Raw genomic sequence first — 18,556 nt, 5'->3', positions numbered from 1 at the left:
TTTGCTCACATATTTTGGTCCCAGTAAAAATGGAAGAGACATACTCTCCCCTGTTTTTTTTTGGAAGCTAATTTGCAAATCCTGAGAATGCCAACCAATGCAATTGGTTAAAAAAATGATTTGGAAGGGCAATCAAAATATCCTAGGGACATTATTTGAAGAATGGAGAGTTTTCCTTGTAAGAGGACAATCAGTAGTCCTTAGAATTCTTTCTGCTTTCTTAGAATATTTCCTGTCTTTCCAAGGTAGACAAGTGGGCAGATGGCCTATCATCCACATCATAAACTTGAGCATAACAGCTCTCATACGAGAAGATCAGCTGAGAAACTTCCACTTCCTTAATCTAGGTTAACTGGGCCTGGCACATTGTAGGTATTTAACAAATATTTGTTGAATAACTGGATGGATGGATGGATGGATGGATGGATGAGTTATTTGTGACTTCTGAATTTTCTGTTTAATTGTGTTTTTTTACTTGAGCAATTTATTTTATAGAAATTGTAAAATATAGATATTTCAAAGGAAAAGCATCTATAACCAGGTACCCAAGTTTAAGCTATTTAACATGTTATCTTTAATTTTCTATTATAAATTTTTGTATATACGTATACATAATTTGGGGTACATACATATACACACACAATTGTAATAAAAATGGGTTCAGAATATACTTACTATTTTGTTACCTGTTTGTTCATATAATAAGATATTGTGAATCTCTTTCAGTATTAATAAATATGCTTCTTTTATCATCATTTTGAATAGCTGCATAAAAGTAGAGAACAACAAAATGATTTGGGCATTTTATAGGTTTGGTTAGTATCAATTTACGACCATGTTCAATAAAGACAGTGGCATTATTCTCTGTGCTTTGAAATAATAAAACCAGGTTTATGGAAAATATTTTTGAGGAAGACTAATAAGATAATTATTATGACAACTTGAACCCTGCTTTAGTGGAGAAAAACAATGTGTATCCATTCTGTATAAACTAGAACCTCTGCAATGCTTAAGTTTACCTTAAAATTTATTCTCTTAAGTAGTTTAATTATACCCCTACTTCATTGCTTACAGTTTTATATCAGATTTTTTTTTTATGGAGTGCAAAGAATCCCAATCCTAAAAGAATCATCATAAAGCTGGATTATTTGGATGCACATTAATGAAGTATTTCAAATAAGTGATAGGAGAAGATTGAAAGGGAGACCTTAGTTAAGATTCTTTTGGTTGCAAGCTACAAAACTCTATTTCAAGATAGCTTCGGCAAAAACGTAAACTTCTCATAAAGCTTTAGGGACTTCTCGTAAGTCCAAGGAGGAATGCACCTGTGCCTTAGGAAAATTGTAGAGCTAAAGGCTGAAATATCACCAAGAATTTCTCTCCATTGTATCTGTTGCCTCTATGTATTACTTCATTTTTCTCTTTGTAGACCTGTTTCTTCTGCTACTCACATTTGCATGGTTGTAAAAGTGCAACCAGCTAGTCCAGCCAGCAGAGAAACCAATCTCTCTCAGTTCTATTCTAAGTTCCAAGGGAAGGATACTAATTGTCCAAGCTTGGTTCAGGTACACTCCTGATCCAGTCTCCTCTGGCTAGAGTCACGTTTTAGGGGCAGGATTGGTGCTGGGCAGATAGTCCGAAAGGTGTCCACTGTGTTGAGAAAGTACAGAAGTGCTGTGAGATATTGAGGAGTGATACAATTACTTGCCTTTTCTGTACAGGGCACTGTGGGAGATGAAAAGATGAATAAGACACACAACTAACTCTAACACAGGGCAAAATATGATACATCAGGCTCTGTGAACACCTTAGAGGGGAAGGTAAATTCCAATAGAAGGACCATGGAGTTAAATCTTAAAATGCGTCTTTTCAAAAAAGGAGTTGGTTAGGTAGCTAGATAGGTCATCCTAGTTAAGGGTAAGAAACTGAGTATAGAAGTTGCAGATGACACACATAGAGGGACAGCCAGGAGGGAGTGTGGGAGCAGACAAGGACATGGATGAACCTGGGTGGTGGGCTGTCCCAGGTTGGAAGGGCTTTGTGCACTCCAGGGATGGAGAGTCCCTGGCAGCCTTTGAGTAGGGAGATGCAATTGGATCTACATTCTAGGTATATAATGTCACCATGTAGGGAATGAAATAAAGTGGGCAGACTGATTGCAGCGGAGCCAGTTGGGCAGGTATTTTAGTAACACAAGCAAGAAGAGATGGTGGGGGTTTGGGCCAGGCAGAAACAGAGGAAACGATGAGAGGAGAAAGAGATTTAGGAGGACAAGAGAGACGGATCCTGTAGGCTCTTTCATCTAATTGTAGGACTGACTCTGGGAATTCTTTGCCAGGCAGCAGGGTACTAATTTTGTGGTGTGCTCCTGGAAGGAAGCCGTTTTCTTCTCTGCTCCTCGCTATGTCTGCTCTCCTGCTCTGCACACTGTTATTTGAATGTTGTCAACTGGCTAACAGTTCTGAATCCTGATGATATTTTCAAAAACTATCTCCCCAAGATACATTTTTCTCATTCACAAAAGTGAAGTGCTGCCACTTCAGGGTTCTGTGGCATGAGAATGCTGATCTAGGGCCAGGAGAAAAAGGGCAACAGTTCAAGATTACTTTTTTTAAAAGGCTCACTGCAACTTCAGTAGATGAAAAATGTGTATCTGCAATTTATTGAAAGCAAATGAGTAGTCTGTTCTTGAGTTGCTATGGCAACTGCTCAATTAAGTAAAAAGAAAAAAATACAAAGAAACAAATGTACTGTAGTTGCTCTTGAGCTTAACATTCTTCAAAAAAAAAAAGGTAATACATATGGTGAGTTATTTTTCCCCAAGTGTTTCCTAAGACTGCATTTCTTTGCTTGGCATTTTAACCGACAAATCCTATTTGCCCCTTCCAAGCCAGGCAGAGTGCCAGGCTTGTTTTCATTCCTGTCTAGGAACACATGGATCCAGATTTCACCTCAGAGTGCCCTGCAGTAACATTTGCTCAGTCCAGCTCCGTAGAAGGCTGCTTGGAACTATTTTTGTTTAACATGGTGTTGTGAAGTCTGCCTCGGAAGAGCAGGCTGGAATAGTGAATGCAGTTTAAATCCACATTGACCCCAAACTTATTTTATAGTTAAACAAGAGACAAGAGTTTTCTGAAGCTGTGACTAATAATCCTTGACTCGGCATACTAAGAAACAAAGAATATAATAAAATAACACCTTACATTTATACAGCTATGTACTGTTTGCAAAATGCTTTCAATCATCTCATCTCCTTTCAGCAACTACCCTCTGGGGTGGGCATTAGACAGAAGGAAACCTCCAATTCACACTCCACACAGAATCTAGAGTGGGCTTTATAAAAATACAGAACTGATCATCTCACTTCCCACCTTAAAACCCTCCAGTGCCTTTCTTCCCATTGCTCCTGGGATAAGGCCCGAGCCCCTTACTCCATCCCACAGGGTTTGATATGTTACCTCAAAACACACCAGCCCCCAGGCTTGGAGCCCCAGCTGCATAGCCTTCCTGCAGCTTCTCTCAAGTATGGCCATATCCTCCTTCTTCAAGGCCTTTGCATCAGCTGAGTGCTCCTCCTGGGACACTCCTGGGACACTCCTATCTTTCTCTATTTGCCTCCCCTTTCTTTCCCTACTTTGCCAACTTGGAGCCCACTCATCCTTCAAATCTTAACCCAGTCCCCCAACTCCATCCAGATCAGAGCTCCCATTCTTATTTTCCTAGAACCCTGTACTTTATGTCCATCAACATTAACGTTACATTCACTTAGATGATTAAGTAATGTCAGTCTCCCCAGCAGAGGAACCATGTCTGCCTGCCACTGAATGCCCAGCCTGGGCATGGTGCCGGACAGAGTGGACGCTCAACGTCCAATGAATGTGACTCAGGCAGCTTCCCTGACTTTACTGAGAGTACACAGCAGGGTTTGGACTCAAACCCAGGTTTTCAGGAGCCCAGTACTTTTTCCAGTACACCATACTGCATGGCAGAAAGTAGAAATGAAAATATTCCCCACTATGTAAAACACCACACAAACATAAGACACTAAAATTTACAGAAAAGACAGTGGCTTCTAGGGCACCAGAGTAACTTAGATGTGGACATATACAAATAGTAATTCTCCCTGAATATGTGCTAACATACTCCTGCATAGAAAACAATACTGTTTTTCCTCATTTATACATTCATGGATAGGGAAAAGTGCAGTGACTCTCTGGAGTCCAGTCCCCTAAGTTCAGAAGTTGGCTCTCTCACACACAAAGTCAGCAAAGTGACGTCCCCTCCCTGAACCTCAGCTTCCTTCCTTGCAAAATAGAGGTTCCTGGCTCCTCCTTTGGTGTCTACGGAGCATGGCAGTAAGAATCCCTCTTTCCACCCTATCGACCTCTGGATGTGCAGGGCCTGCTTAGGAATGAGTAGAATAAGAGCAGGGAAAACACATTGGAGGCCCGAGGAGGATGATTCATCAATGAGCTTTTGTGAAGCTAATGTTCAAAGGTAAAAATTGTTCTCAGCATAAAATAATTATTTCATAGACCACCTAGTTCACTTATCATAATTCCATATTGGATTTTGGTATTTTCTGAAATAAACACTAAAATGTCAAATCCACAGCATAATCTCCTACATATTTACTTCCCTTTGGGACTTTTAATTCTGTAACTTTAGCACATATGCAGAAAACACACAGAGAGGCATTGACGAAAAGGATTGATGCCAGCCTTAGAACATTCTCTTTGCCTTTTAATCTTCCATGTCTTTGTCCTTCAGGGGAAGGACACCGCTCTGAGCGCACAACATGCTTCTAAGACCAGTTCTATGCCTCTCCCCAGGCAGAACAGTTTTCTAAGCAGAAAGCATTCCCTACATTTGTATCATGCCCTTTCTCTTCATATTTTACGTGATCCTCTCAACAGTGTCATCTTGTAAGTAGGAATCAGTGAAGGAGTCAAGCAAGCAACAGTGGACACTCCAGGATGCTTACAGAGGAGGGCGTGAGGTGCTGGCAGTGGGTCAAGGAGGGGCCAAAGGACTGGCCCAAGGCCATCACGGTACAGTAAGCCTTCAGCTTATAAGTAGAGCACATGCTTATTTAGAGTAGCTTTGGGTGAGGGGAAGGTTGGGAGGGCAAGGGTTGCAGATCCAACTGATACACGGAAGTGGCATTTGTAAAAGCTGTAAAATTATCATTTGCTTTTTGGGGGTTTATATCTTTATTTTCCTATTCTGAATATTTAATGAGGAAAAATTGATAAAACTTCACCTCAAGGCAGGCCACTGCTAGCCCATATGCTGCCTTTGTGCAAATTAGAAAAAGACGCCGCTCTAGGCAGACACATCTGTGGGGACACACAGGTTGCTGAGTGCAGCACACACACAGTTTCAGTCCCTGCTCAGCCCTTGGCCATGAACATCTGCACAGGGTACAAATGCAGAGCTGTACTTGGCAATGGTGCCTCAAAAGCAGGTCACTCAGTGTGATTGTGAAGACCTTGTGGATCACACCCCCTTTATCTAGTGTATGGATGAGTAAAAAAATGGGGATAAAAACTAAAGGACAAATGGGGTGGGATGGCGGGATGATTTGGGGGTTCTTTTTTCACTTTTATTGTTTATTCTTGTTCTGGTTCTTTCTGATGTAAGGAAAATGTTCAGAGATAGATTGTGGTGATGAACGCATAACTATGTTATCATACTGTGGACAGTGGATTGTATACCATGGATGATTGTATGGTGTGTGAATGTATTTCAATAAAACTGAATTTAATTAAAAAAATTAAAAAAAATAAAATAAAAAAAAAAGCAGGTCACTGCCAGCTTCCAGCCGTGAGGAAAGGGCTGCATTCTCTCAGCTGCGGGGGTTCAGCCATCTGCTTGGGATGTCCCAGCTTTTAGGGGTTAGCTCACCTCACATGAGCCTCTTTTATTTCTGCTTTTGGAATTTCTTTTTCCGTGCGACATTATTTATGAGGGATTTTTAGAAGTAGGAAAAGAGCCGGTTGGTTTCCTTGGCTCCTGCATCTGTTTTTTTGTTTTGTTTTGTTTTGTTTTTGGTAGTGGGTTGAATGTGTGCCTTTCCAATGTGAAGTCGTTATTCCTTTATAATATTCCCTAAATGCTCTTTGTCAAAGGCTTTTTAAAAGACAGTAAAATATTTCTCTTTTACCTCTTGTGGAGCTCTATACTGAGATTTTAAAACAAAGAGGAGATATAAAGACTGGCTTCCAAGCACACGTATTTTCCAGGAGGCATGCAGCTAGATGACTCTGGAAACCAACCCAGTTAGATGTCTTCTGCATCATCTTGGGAAAATCATAGCAGAGAGCCAAAATAGAAAGGACAAAAGTCCTTGGGCTAAAGGATTTTCAAATATTGTTTCAAAATAAGAAGTGCTAGGTATCAGTTAACTCTTATTGTGCAATTGCCTAGAACTTAGTAGCTTAAAGCCACATCCATTTATTATTATTTACGAGTCTGGGGTTGGCTGAGCAGTTCCACTCATCTGAGAGGCTAGGTTGATCTCAGTGGGGCTTACTCCTGCGTTCACAGTCAGCTGCTGGGTTTGCCAGGGACTGGCTGGGCTGGGCTGGTCTTGGCTGGGATAACTCGAACTCTGCTCCACATGGACTCCCACCCTCAGGCAAGCTAGCCCAAGCTTGTCCTCATGGCAGTGGTAGGAGCCAAGGGAGGAGGTGAAAGCAGCAGGTTCTTAAAGCAGAGCCTCGGAACATGCATCACCTTGCCCTCATTCTGTTGGCCAAAGCAAGTCACAAAGACTGGCACAGTTTCAAGGGTGGGAGAAAGACTCCACCTCTCAGTGAGAGGAACTGCAAGGTCACCTTGCAAGGGGCATGAAGACAGAGAATGGTGAAAATTAGAGGCCACTTTACCATTAATCTACCGCAGGCTATTTGATATGATGGTGCAGAAAAGGACAAACCTCAAAACTATTTTTTAAACTCTAATATGTCCCACACATTAAGGAAGGTAAAATTATAAATAAAATATTCAGAGCCTTAGTTTTCTCAATTATACAATTGAGGATAATAATACATACCTCCTGATATTAGTATGAGAATCATGAGTCATCTGTGAAAGCATCTGTTAACGTGCCTGGCAGGAGCTCAATAAATAATAGTTCCCTTTGCCAGCAACCCTTGACCACCTACTGCATACATTTAAGGCAAATGGGAATTCTGTGTAGGTGTCTTTGTAGGGTCAATATAATGCGAAGGTAAAAAATATTTTCAGGATAAAATAACTATTTGACAGCTTCATCTATATGTGGTAACTCCAGTACAGTTTTGCAGGAAAAATACCTTATAGACACAAACACAACACAGCCCCCTGTAATTTGTCTTCATGATTTTGAATTTTCTTATTTTAATGGCATATTTAGAAAAATATATTTTTACAAGTTAATGCCCAGGTTTTAGAATCAGACAAACCTGAGTTTGAATCCTAGCTCTATGACACAGGCACTTTCCATAACTATTGACAGCTTCAAATCCATGAAGTGGGGATGATAACTCCCTCTTTTGTAGGCTGCTGTGGTGAGCAAATTAAATGAGATACTGGCCAATAAGTGTTGTTACTGTTATTATAGTCAATATTATTAGATTATATAAACTTTAGTTCAGGGTTTAGAATGCACTGAAATGCTTTTTTATTGTATCCAGGGCCCATTTATCTCACCTGTTCCCTCCTCCCCCACCCACCCAGAAATCACTCTGCAACTGCACTGATCTTTGTTACAGCAACACATAGGGAGTGGTTAGAGACGTAGCCTATGTAACAGGAGCAGTATGGATGGTTCATCTATGAACCGTAGAACTTGCAATGCAAAGAACCATCACCAGGCAGAGTAGCATTAGCTAGACAACCCACAACAAATTAAATTGTTAATACTGAGGATAAAGAAATCATAATTTATAATTAGAAAGCAAGAATAGCAACAATTGAAAAGCCAAGAGCAACTCAAGGCACTACTGATTCAGCACTGAGAACAAGGCCTCCTTCCCGAAAATTGGAAGACTGCCAGTTTTCAGCACATGCACACACTTTATAGGAACACTGAATATCGACCAGCCTTATACAGTAGCCAGATTCTTAGGAGAATACTGATTTGGAGTCCTCCAAAAGCTCTAAAAAGAACACATTGATTTTTAGCTTCTGGATTCCACATATTCTTAACCCTTAATAAGTCATTTATTAGATTAATAGTAAGTACCTTTAGGCAACAATGAAATTCTGTAAACCTATACTGTAATTCACCCATAATTAAAGAAAGGATTTTGCCATTTTTGATAAGTACAGAGGTAGATATCTCCAGGGTTGGTTCAGCAGCTCCATAAGGTCACAAAAGGCTCAGATTGTTTGCATCTTTTCCATCTGCCATCCTCAGTGTGTGGGCAATACCTCCTTCCACGGATGCAAGGCGGTGGCAGTGGGTCCAGCCATCACACCCTCACACCACCATATGCAAAAATAGAATGAGAAAGTGATGCTGATTTTCCCCATGTGTCTCTTTTTAGTAGGCAGGAAATCCTTCTTCTGAAGCCCCCCAAACTTGGTTCCTCACATCCTCTTGACTTATATTTGGTTACAAGTCCATGTCCATGCTGCTATGGAGGATGGAAAAGCAAATATTTGGCACTTTTAGCACGCAAAGAGGGATGTGTACTCTGCCTACAAGAAAAAAGGATGGAGGAAAAGTGTTGAGTAGGCATCTAAGTATGTCTGCCAGAGGAGGTTAGGGAGGAAGACAGAGGGGTGGCATTGGCCGACCTCTGGAACCTCTCTTCCACCTTCACCAATAGTAGATTGATTCTTGTCTGTTTTAGAGGTTAGTCTTTTGTATGGGATTTTGTTTGAATAAAAGCTTCCATGGATAAAAATCATTTACAAACCTTTGATTTTTTAGCACACACTAATATATATTTATCTAATATACTCAGTGAGTCACAACTATCTGTTGATTGTTATATCCCCAAAACTTGGAACAGATTCTAGCCTACAATAGGAGCTTGTATTAGTTTCCTTTTGCTGCTATAACAAATTAACACAAAAGTTGTGGGTAAAAATAACACAACTTTATTATCCTACCATTCTGAATGTCTGAAGTCCAAAATGTATTTCACTGGGCTAAAATCAAGGTGCCAGCAGGACTGCATTCCTTCTGGAGGCTGTAGGGGAGAATCTGCTTCTTTTCCGCTTTCAGCTTCTAGAGACTGGCCACATCCCTTGGCTTGTAGCCCCTATCAGCGATTGTATCACTTAAACCTCTGCTTGTGTTGTTACATTTCTTTCTCTGACATGGACTCTTCTGCCTCCCTCTTTCCCTTTGTAATCACAAGGGTCATGAGGCATCCATCCAGATAATCCAGAATAATTATTTCTTCTCAAGATCCTTCAGTTAGTCATAGATACAAAGTTCTGGGAATTCAGACATGGATATATTTGGGGGAAGGGGCATTATTTTGTCTACCACAGAGTTCAATAAATATTTGTTGAATTGTTGAATGAACAGTGAAATCTTAACATTGGAAGCTTCGTTAGAGGGAATCTATTCTAAACTCTAAAAGATCTAAGAATCTCTTCACTGGCAGGTAGTTATTCTACCTCTGCTTGAACACTTTTACTGCTAAGAAGCTTTACTTTCCAAATCAACCCTTTCAGGGTTGGACAGCTATGGATACTAGACATTTAGCCCTTTCTTCCTTATATTATTTCTGCCTTCTTCCTTCTGAAGACACTCATGGGTATCTTCTAAATAACTATTCTTATAGTATTTTGAAAACAATTGTTTTCTTAATATTTTCACAATCTACAGATGTTTACTTAGCACATTTCTGTGTTAGTCATTAGGGGCATAAAAAGATAAGAGGAAGCCCTATCTTCAAGGAAGTTACTGGGAATGTGAATCCAACACATAGCAAGTTAGACTAAAAAAAAAAAAAAGATTAAATGAGATGATCCATGTAGAGTACTCAGCGCTATGCCTGGCACATAGCAAGTACTCAAAATATAGTACATGCCCCTGTTGCTGTTATTACCACTCACACATTTGACTCTGAGCCAAATGAATGACACAAACTCCAAGTCCAATGGGAGTTCAGTGATGGAGCAATGACTGGAGAAGTCTTATAGAGGAAGGAGGTAGAAAGGTCAAATTCTGGGAAAATTAAAAAATTCATTGTCTGGTGTAGAGCTTATACGAACTAGCTTGGGCAGAAAAAAAGGCATGAATTTTGTATGAGTTGAAGATAGCAGCTCTAAATAGCAACAATTCAGCAGTCTCTCCAAACTCCTCTTGATCCCTTCCTCAGGCTTGTAGACTCTAATTAAAGCCCCAGCAGCTCGGGTCTAGAGATTGTTTCCAGTCCCAACTCTTTTGGAAGAACAGTTCTTTACACCTGCCTCTTTGATTCCCAACCCCAACCTGGATGTCATCTGTGGCTCCTCTTTCCTCTATGCCCACAGCCGCTAACTAATCCCGTTCCACACCCCATCAGCCTATCCATCTTGTCCCCCCAGGAATTGAACCCAGACTTTCAAGTCAAAATAAATAAATAAATAAAATGGGAGAAGTAGGCGTGAGATCAGAGCTAGAGCATATCCATGGAAGGCATTACTTGTATCCATGATAATAATAAACAAGAAGCACTGCAGACTAGGGGAAGTATTAGGATACACCTGTAAAGAGCACAAGAACCTGGAAGGAAGGGGAATTGAGAAGGCTCTGTTGAGTCCCTTGAGCCCTCCACTTGCTCACCTGAGCCAGACCTGCCATCCCCCAATCTTACTATATTTTTAAAGATTCTTGGGTGTAACTAAATTACATACCACTTCCCAAATATAGTCATCCTTTGGGGACAAAGGATGACTTCTCTGGACCATGTTCTTCTCCCTGAAAAACACAGGAACACACATATAGTGTGTTTCACCCTAATAATTAACCTGAGTTTCCGTTTTGCTGAGTATTTCATATAGAGCCTATACCTTCATAGCAACAAACAAGCATAGTAAAGACAGGCCAATATGCTCCGTAATTTCCAGTATTGAAGCTAAGCTTTATCATTTTATCTGTGTTTTACAAGAAATCAGAAAACAAGGATGTAAAGACCAAATAACTTACCTTTATAAGACTTTATTCAGACTTGACTTTGTGGCCAACATTAGCTTAAATGAGAAGAAATCAGAAAGGGAATTTGCCCCTTCCTTTAAACCACTGGCCCAAGAAGGTCTTTCTTAACAATTCTTACCAAATTGCATTTGGCATATGAAGACAAAATCAAAGCATTTCTTACTTAGGTCTTTTAGAAGTGAGTTGAGTTGAAAACATTTTTTTTTTTTTTTTTTTTTTTTTGGTTGGTGAAAATAGGAACTTATAAGAAAACAGTGGGAAAAGCTTTTTTCTTTAAAATTTCCTATTAGAGACACCAACATTTCAGTTATTCATAAAAGAAGAAAAATAGCATTCTTCCTAGAGAACTAGATCTGAAAACTACTGCTTAAAGCAGTTCATGTAGGAAACCTGCAATTTAATAAGCTGGAAAAAGTTTAGCCTACCATCCCCTCTATTTTTTTCATCCTTGTTTATTCAATTATACAAGGACTTCCAGAGCAAGACCTCTAATTGTGTATACTTCAGTGAAAGAGAAATGGGACTTGTTGCAGAATAAATTCTTGGGTGTAACTAAATTACATACCACTTCCCATACATTGCTTTTTTCAAATTGCCCATTACTTTAAATGAAAACATGCTTTAGTAAAGAACTGTAAACACTCCAAACATTTCTTAAGGACCAGTCTCCCTTCTTCCACCTGATAAAATGTAGTAAGTAATGTTTGTATTTTCCAGTATTCATTCTGAAGATCTCAGGAAGTTCCAAATTTCATTTCCAATTTACCAGTGAAACTTGAGAATTTCACTTTCAAGGCATGTGATAAGTGCAAGGCAGCTTCAGTTCCACTTTTAGCAAATGAATCTATCTTCATCTTTACACACGTAAAGCCGTGAGCATTTGTAAGGACGCCCTCCTCACTACATTCTGTTCTTCTGCGCTTCTGTACAGAGACACATATCACACTCCATCCCGTGCAGCAGTAGAAGGCAGAACACGGGCTTGGAATGAGGAAGCCTGACTAGCTGGGGCACCCGGCACAAGTCACATAAGCTCTCGGATCCTGAGTATCCTCATCTGAAAAATGAGAAATATAAAACTTTCCTACCTCCTAGTGTTTTTCTGAAGATCAGATAAAACCCATTGAAAAAACTCTAAATACTATATAAATAACAGTTGATATCTCCTCTCTGGTAATCAATTTTAAAATTACGTGTGAGGTGTTTTGCTGTGGCTGTTTTTAATAGCCATAGAGAAAGAATCCGAAAAGTTCATTCTCAAGTGACAAGATGGGGAAGTGGCTGGTATCTTTTTGTTTGTTCTATCATTATCATCATCATCATCATCATCATCATTTCCTGCTAAGATTCTCCTTCCAAGAATCTTACAAGAACTGCAGAACATTTCTGTGCTCCACTACCATCCCCACTGCCTTACCATTAGTTTTTGATGACTCTAGAGATGGAGTCGTTAGACCAATTTTAATAAAAACCTAGGAAAATCATAATATGCATGATTCATGATTCTTTCAGAATTTGGGTTATCTGCTTAGTTTTAGTTGAAGTAAGAAAGAATTTAAAAAGACTGCTTATCACATTGTCTCAGAAACAAGAAAGTCTCTTTGAAGTCCATTATTTTGGATTTTGAACTTGGCATCTGTGCTTCAGTGTCAGAGGGGGAAAAAAAGCCTTTTTATCACAGCATTTGTTTGCAAATTTTAGAGCAAGAAAATAATCTTAGCTATAATATCTTGTTATCGAGTATGATGGCTTGGAGCCATGTACCCCGGAAAAATATGTTCTTGAACTTAATCCATTCCTGTGAATGTGAACCCATTGTAAGTACAACTTTTTTATGAGGTTACTTCAATTAAGATGTGGCCCACCTCAATCAGGGTGGCTCTTAATTCTGTTACTGAAGTCCTTTATAAGCAGAATGAAATTCAGACAGAGGGAGAAAACCAAGAAAGCAAGAAGCTGAGAGTCAACAGAACCTGGAAGAGAAGGGAAAGGCTAGGAGAGGCCGCCATGTGCATTGCCATGTGCCAGAGGAGCCCAGGTTCAAGGATCACTGGCAGCTAGCCACAGAATGCCAGTCTTTGCGAAGAAAGTGTCACCTTGATGACACCTTGATTAGGACTTTTTCCTAGCCTCAAAACCATGAGCCAATAAATTCCCATTGTTTAAGCCAACCCATTGCATGGTATTTGCTTGATTGGCCAAGGAAACTAAAACATCAAATAAAACCTCTTTCCCATAATCCCATCTGAAGCTATACATATTTTTATACCACAAAACACACCCTGATTCATATAGCCAAGTTACTCCGAAGTAAGAAGAAACCCCAAAAATGACCTACTACTCTTTCTCCTACCAAGGAGAGGTTTAATTTTGTGACCCCTAAAAGGACTTTTAAAAACCAAAAATGTCTAATTAAGGAGGAGCAGTAGAACTGTCTAAATACATAGTCCCCACCTGTTAACAGTAAGATGAAACTGTTGAGGAAGCAAGGGTTAGTATCAGAAGAGACTTCAGTCCTCAGTGCCACCTATTGGTAGCACTGGAAGCTATCCACATTCCCATCCAGTGTCATTTCAGAACCCCAGTTATGCTGTTCCTCATCCCCTGGGTTGCAGTGAGGATCAAATGAGATCATGTCTGTGAAAAGGCTTTCAGAGCTGTAAAGCATTTTTAATGTCAGCTTCTTATGATGTGATCTGCTTGCCATAATGCCACATGGAATCAAAGCGAGTTGAAGAACATAATTCCTTATGATTTGTAAACCCATCTATGATGCTAAATTGTTCTATTTTTGTTTCCCTCTGCCTAAAATTCAATAATTTAAAGAACTGGGAGTTACAGGACACCCATATCTTAAGCTAGCAATGATAGATACTCTGGTCATAAAGGAAAACACATATTCACAACAATTAGCTCCTCTTCCTACAAATGATAATATCAGAATCCACCTTGCAAAAGCAGTTTCTTGCCTACATATCTATGCTGGGAAATAAAGTTGAATATGGGTTTCTCCTGCTCTCCCTATGGCTCTGGGTTGACTAAAGACTGAGGTAGAGAACTCAAAACGAATCTGTGATCCAAAGTTGCAGTTTACTAATCCTACCTTGAGGTTCCTAATGCATCCCTGCAATAGGATTCCAGATTTCTCCCCATCAATTATTGACCTATTTTCCCGCATATAACATTGGAGCTATGCAGCAACTTGACTTTGTTGTTGTGTTAGTGCTTTTCCCACAGCTTTTTCCACCTTCACCAATGTTAATTGCCTCATTGCAGATCCTGTCTTAACTCCATGCTTGTGAGTCATAAATGGCATTTACATGAAATCTGTGCCTGTATTTATACCATCTGTCAGTTCTGTAGATTTAGTATCCCACTTCATGTCCCCCAAAACTTAGCTTCATATTGTGCAAAGTCACCTATATGTCATTGTGTCCACAAAGCCTAACTCCATAATTCAGACTTACAGACGACAAAGGGCAGACTGAATGATGTGGCCGCACAGAGAAAGGCTGTCGCCCACAGAGTGGTTTCTTTGGTGAATGGGTTGCTTTTCCCAAGTTGTGTCTCCCTGAAAAGGATGCTGCAATGCAACTGGGCATAAACAACTTCTCAGATGTTTCCTGAAAAAGTCTATAGTAACTTAGGTTTAGTGGTGAGTTTTAGATACAATACCAAAAACATGATCCATTAAAGGAAAAAACAGATTGTTGGACTTGTAAAACAAATACTTCTGCTCTGTGAAAGTTCTGCTTCTTTTGCTGCTTATCTAATTGGCATTCTGAAATTAACACCTTTCACTTTTGGATAAAAATACAGAACACACCTAGTAGTTGAAAAGAAAAGAGGGAATGTTTAATGCCTCCCAGGGCTGTTAGCATCTTTTTCACCAAAACCAGAAGCGTTGCCACTCGCTCCTACATATTGTTTGTGTGTATGTGTGTTTAAGATGCCAGATTAATTTTACTTACAAAAGACTTGCATTGGAACCATGAGGTTTATTGCATGTCACTGGAAAATAACACCCTCCATTCAAGCATCCCATTACCTGGGCTTTCATGTCGGTGAATGCCAGCACCAGATTCCTAGCTGAGAGCTCATGAGGGCTACGTGTATGTCCAGACACTGTTTGCCATCAATGCACTGATGAAAATAAAGCTAGGGCTCATTCAAGACATTTTGGCAAACAGAATAGAGGATGGTGAATAAAGCTGTGGACAAAAACAGGTCAGACTCAAAATGCCAAAATTTAGAGGTCAGATAGGCCCTTTTACATGCTGTTTTATGAATTCAGAATAACCATGGGTCAAACTCCCAAAACATGATAGCCACATGCAAGAAAGATCTGATACAGTTTAATCTTGAAGGAGGGTCTAAGTCTGATAATCCAACAAATATATGAAAAACTGAAGGAGAAAACTCAGTGGTTCCCTTTTGAAATTACCTGGATATATTCAATAGCTGTTTGACAAACAATAAACAGATTCTAATTAAACAGTCATGTTTCAGCAAACACTGCTGAACCCATTGCTACATAGCTGCATCTTGGGCAAACATTAATTGCTTCAAATAGGTTCCTATCTTAGGTCAGCTTCGCTAGAAACAGATCCTGAGATGGGGATTCTCGTACAAGTGCTGTTTTGAGGGAATGTTCTCATGAGAAAGAGAAGCAGGATAGGGTAGGTTTCAGGGCTAAGCAAGGATGTGATCTCAGCTAGGTTCTGGGTTCAGTATGATTCCACAGGGAGCTCTGGGACACAACTTGCACCACAAAGTTGGCCTCAGCTTGAGGCGGGAGCTAGACTTCTGTGAGCCCTTAGCAGCAGCCGGGGGACGGGCACACCAGCCAGGTGAGGGACGGGACTGGCCAGCATGGTGAGAGACATGGTTCTTGCCCAACACTGACCTCATTAAGGACATGAAGATGTGAACATGGGCCCCTTGCATGAACTCTCAGTCTCGCTTTCCTCATCTGTGAAATGGAGGACAAGGTTGGATTAGATAGTCCCTGTACTCCCTTCTCTGAAATGGCAGTGATTTTAACAAAGGAAGCAGGCAGGAGGCTGACTGAGAAATAACTGATGTTTTGCCTATTCATGGAAAGGAGTTAACTAATAGAAATGTATCCTCTGAATGACCACCCCATTAAAAAACTCTTCTCTCACCTGGAATAACTCTGGACAAACAGGCAAATCTATGAAAACTAGCGGTAAATTTGCCCTGAAGGTGTATGTTCTAGAAAGGATGGCAAGGTTCTGTCTTCAAAGTGCTTTCTCGGCCATTCACTTCAAGGGAGCATTAATGCAAATAAGGAACTTCATATAACTGACCCTGCATCAAAGTGAATTAAAGGCAAGAGGCTCCATAAAACATGAGCCAGAGGCCATCCCTGTACCAAATCTATCAAAATTATAAAAACATTTACTCTTTGACCCCACAGTTCCACCTCTGGGACTTTATCCTACAACTATACTTATACATGTATAAAATGATATTTATACAAATTTATTCATTGACCATTTTTTTTAAATAGCCAAACACAATTCAATGGTCCGTAATTTAAAACAAATCTAGTTAAACAAATAAACAAACAAAAAACCATGGCATCATCCACACAATAAAATAGTATACAGCTAAGAGCATTCTATACTAATATGGAAAGCTCTTCAGGATATATTGATAAGTGAAAAAGTAAGAAGATATTAAAGAATAGGGTGTATATTATAAACTATAAACACATATGTATGTATATGTATGCTACTTTCTGTGTAAAAAAAATTGAGGTAATAAGAATACATATTTTATTCAGGTGTATCCATGGATATTTGCAAGTAGTTTTTGCATGTATATGAAAGAATACATGAAAAACTTCTCTCAGTGGTTACCAATAGAGAGTGAGGGGGTGGGGACACAGGATGAATGGAGACATAAGTAGGAATGAGAATTCTCACAAAATGCCTTTGTTTATAAATTGTAGGGTGTGTGGTTTTTTTGGCTTTTTTTTTTTTTTTTTTACTATTTACCTATATTACCTATCAAAAATAAAGTGAAAAATTTTAAAGGCAAGCATCAATCAAAGCTGATCACTCCCAACTTTCCTTACTTCATGCTTTAGTTCAAGGATTGGCAAACCACGGCCAGCAGGCAGACTTTGGGACTGTCTGTTGTTGACTATAGGATTTTACTGGAACACAGCCACTCCAGTCATTTGCATAGTGTCTGTGGCTGCCTTTGCACTACTCATGGCAGAGTTAAGTAGTTGCAACAGAGATCATGTGGGACACAAAGCTGAAAATATTTACCCTCTGGCCCTTTACAGAAAGAGTTTGCCAGCCCCAGTTTTAAATTTTGGCATTATTAGTAAAACAGCTGTGACTACAGCTGTTTGCGAGCTTCAGGTACCAAAGGGTTTTGTCTTTTGGAAGACAGCTTTTCTGTCCACAGATAAGTTATGTACCAAGAAAATGAGGCAAGATACTGAAATGGTTAAGGAAAGCATAGACTGTGGAGTAAATGGCCTGGGTCTAAATTCAGGCTTCGTCCCTCACTTCTCTGTGACCTCGGACAGCTTCTCTAATTCTCAGCTTCTTTATCTGAAAATGTGGATATAAGAATGCCTCCCCCATAGAGCCATTTGGAAGGTTAAATACATTAATGTTGGCAAAGAGTTTAGCACAATACTTGTTAGTATTATTATCATCTAACATTGTGACCTTTTTCAAAAACCAGGGTGATGACCAGTTAAATGTATCCGGAGAGGACACCATGGGAGGTGAGTTCCCTTTACCCATTCAGACCAAAATTGTCATTTTGGTAACTTTGAGCATGTCTTTCTTACTAAATGTCAACTAAGAGATCATAAAATACCAACAGTATGTACTTTCCCCTTAGCCAGGGAGTATGATTAAAATGAGAACTCTGGATCTCTCACCTCTCAGTCCATATAAAGCACCAGTGGGATGGATGCATTACTAAGAGATGTACTCCTTTAGTGTGCCCATAGAACATTATTCCCCAGAGGATCAATGAAAAGGGGTGTTCTGGTCAAATATGTTTGGGAAAGGCCTAACCTTTTATCCCCTTTGGAAAATTCACATAAATAATAGCATAGCGAGTCTCCAGGAAATGCTACAGTAAAAGGAGCTGTTTAAACTTAACTCAACATTCTTCAGATTTATTGGTATACAGAACTCTTTTTCCTGCAAAGTAGCTGTAGAAGCAGTGTACCATTGGAACACAACCTAAAAAATACCAGGATTATACTGCTTTGAAATGTATGTCATATTAAGTCTTACAAAACTCTAGAACAAAATCTAATCATAATTAGCTATACATGTAACAGAAAATGGATAAAATTATGTGAATTTTGGACTGTCCAAAAGCTAACATTCATGATTGTCATAGATAAAA

The 18,556-nt window shown here is 39.6% G+C and overlaps 1 protein-coding gene across 3 annotated transcripts in view; it reads left to right on the top strand.

Moving 5' to 3' along the window:
• AK5 (adenylate kinase 5) overlaps positions 1-18,556 on the top strand; it is a 281,830-nt gene that overhangs the window by 178,319 nt on the left and 84,955 nt on the right. For all 3 annotated transcript variants that reach the window (XM_037826883.1, XM_037826882.1, XM_037826884.1), the window contains one exon: positions 17,876-17,918. In XM_037826883.1, the coding sequence (XP_037682811.1) occupies positions 17,876-17,918 (43 nt within the window). The remainder of the gene's footprint in view (positions 1-17,875; positions 17,919-18,556) is intronic.

This window comes from Choloepus didactylus, chromosome 2 (genome assembly GCF_015220235.1).
Source record: "Choloepus didactylus isolate mChoDid1 chromosome 2, mChoDid1.pri, whole genome shotgun sequence".
Classification (NCBI taxonomy): Eukaryota; Metazoa; Chordata; class Mammalia; order Pilosa; family Megalonychidae; genus Choloepus; species Choloepus didactylus.
The sequence above is the reverse complement of the archived record's forward strand: the minus strand, read 5'-3'. Positions and strand labels throughout refer to the sequence as shown.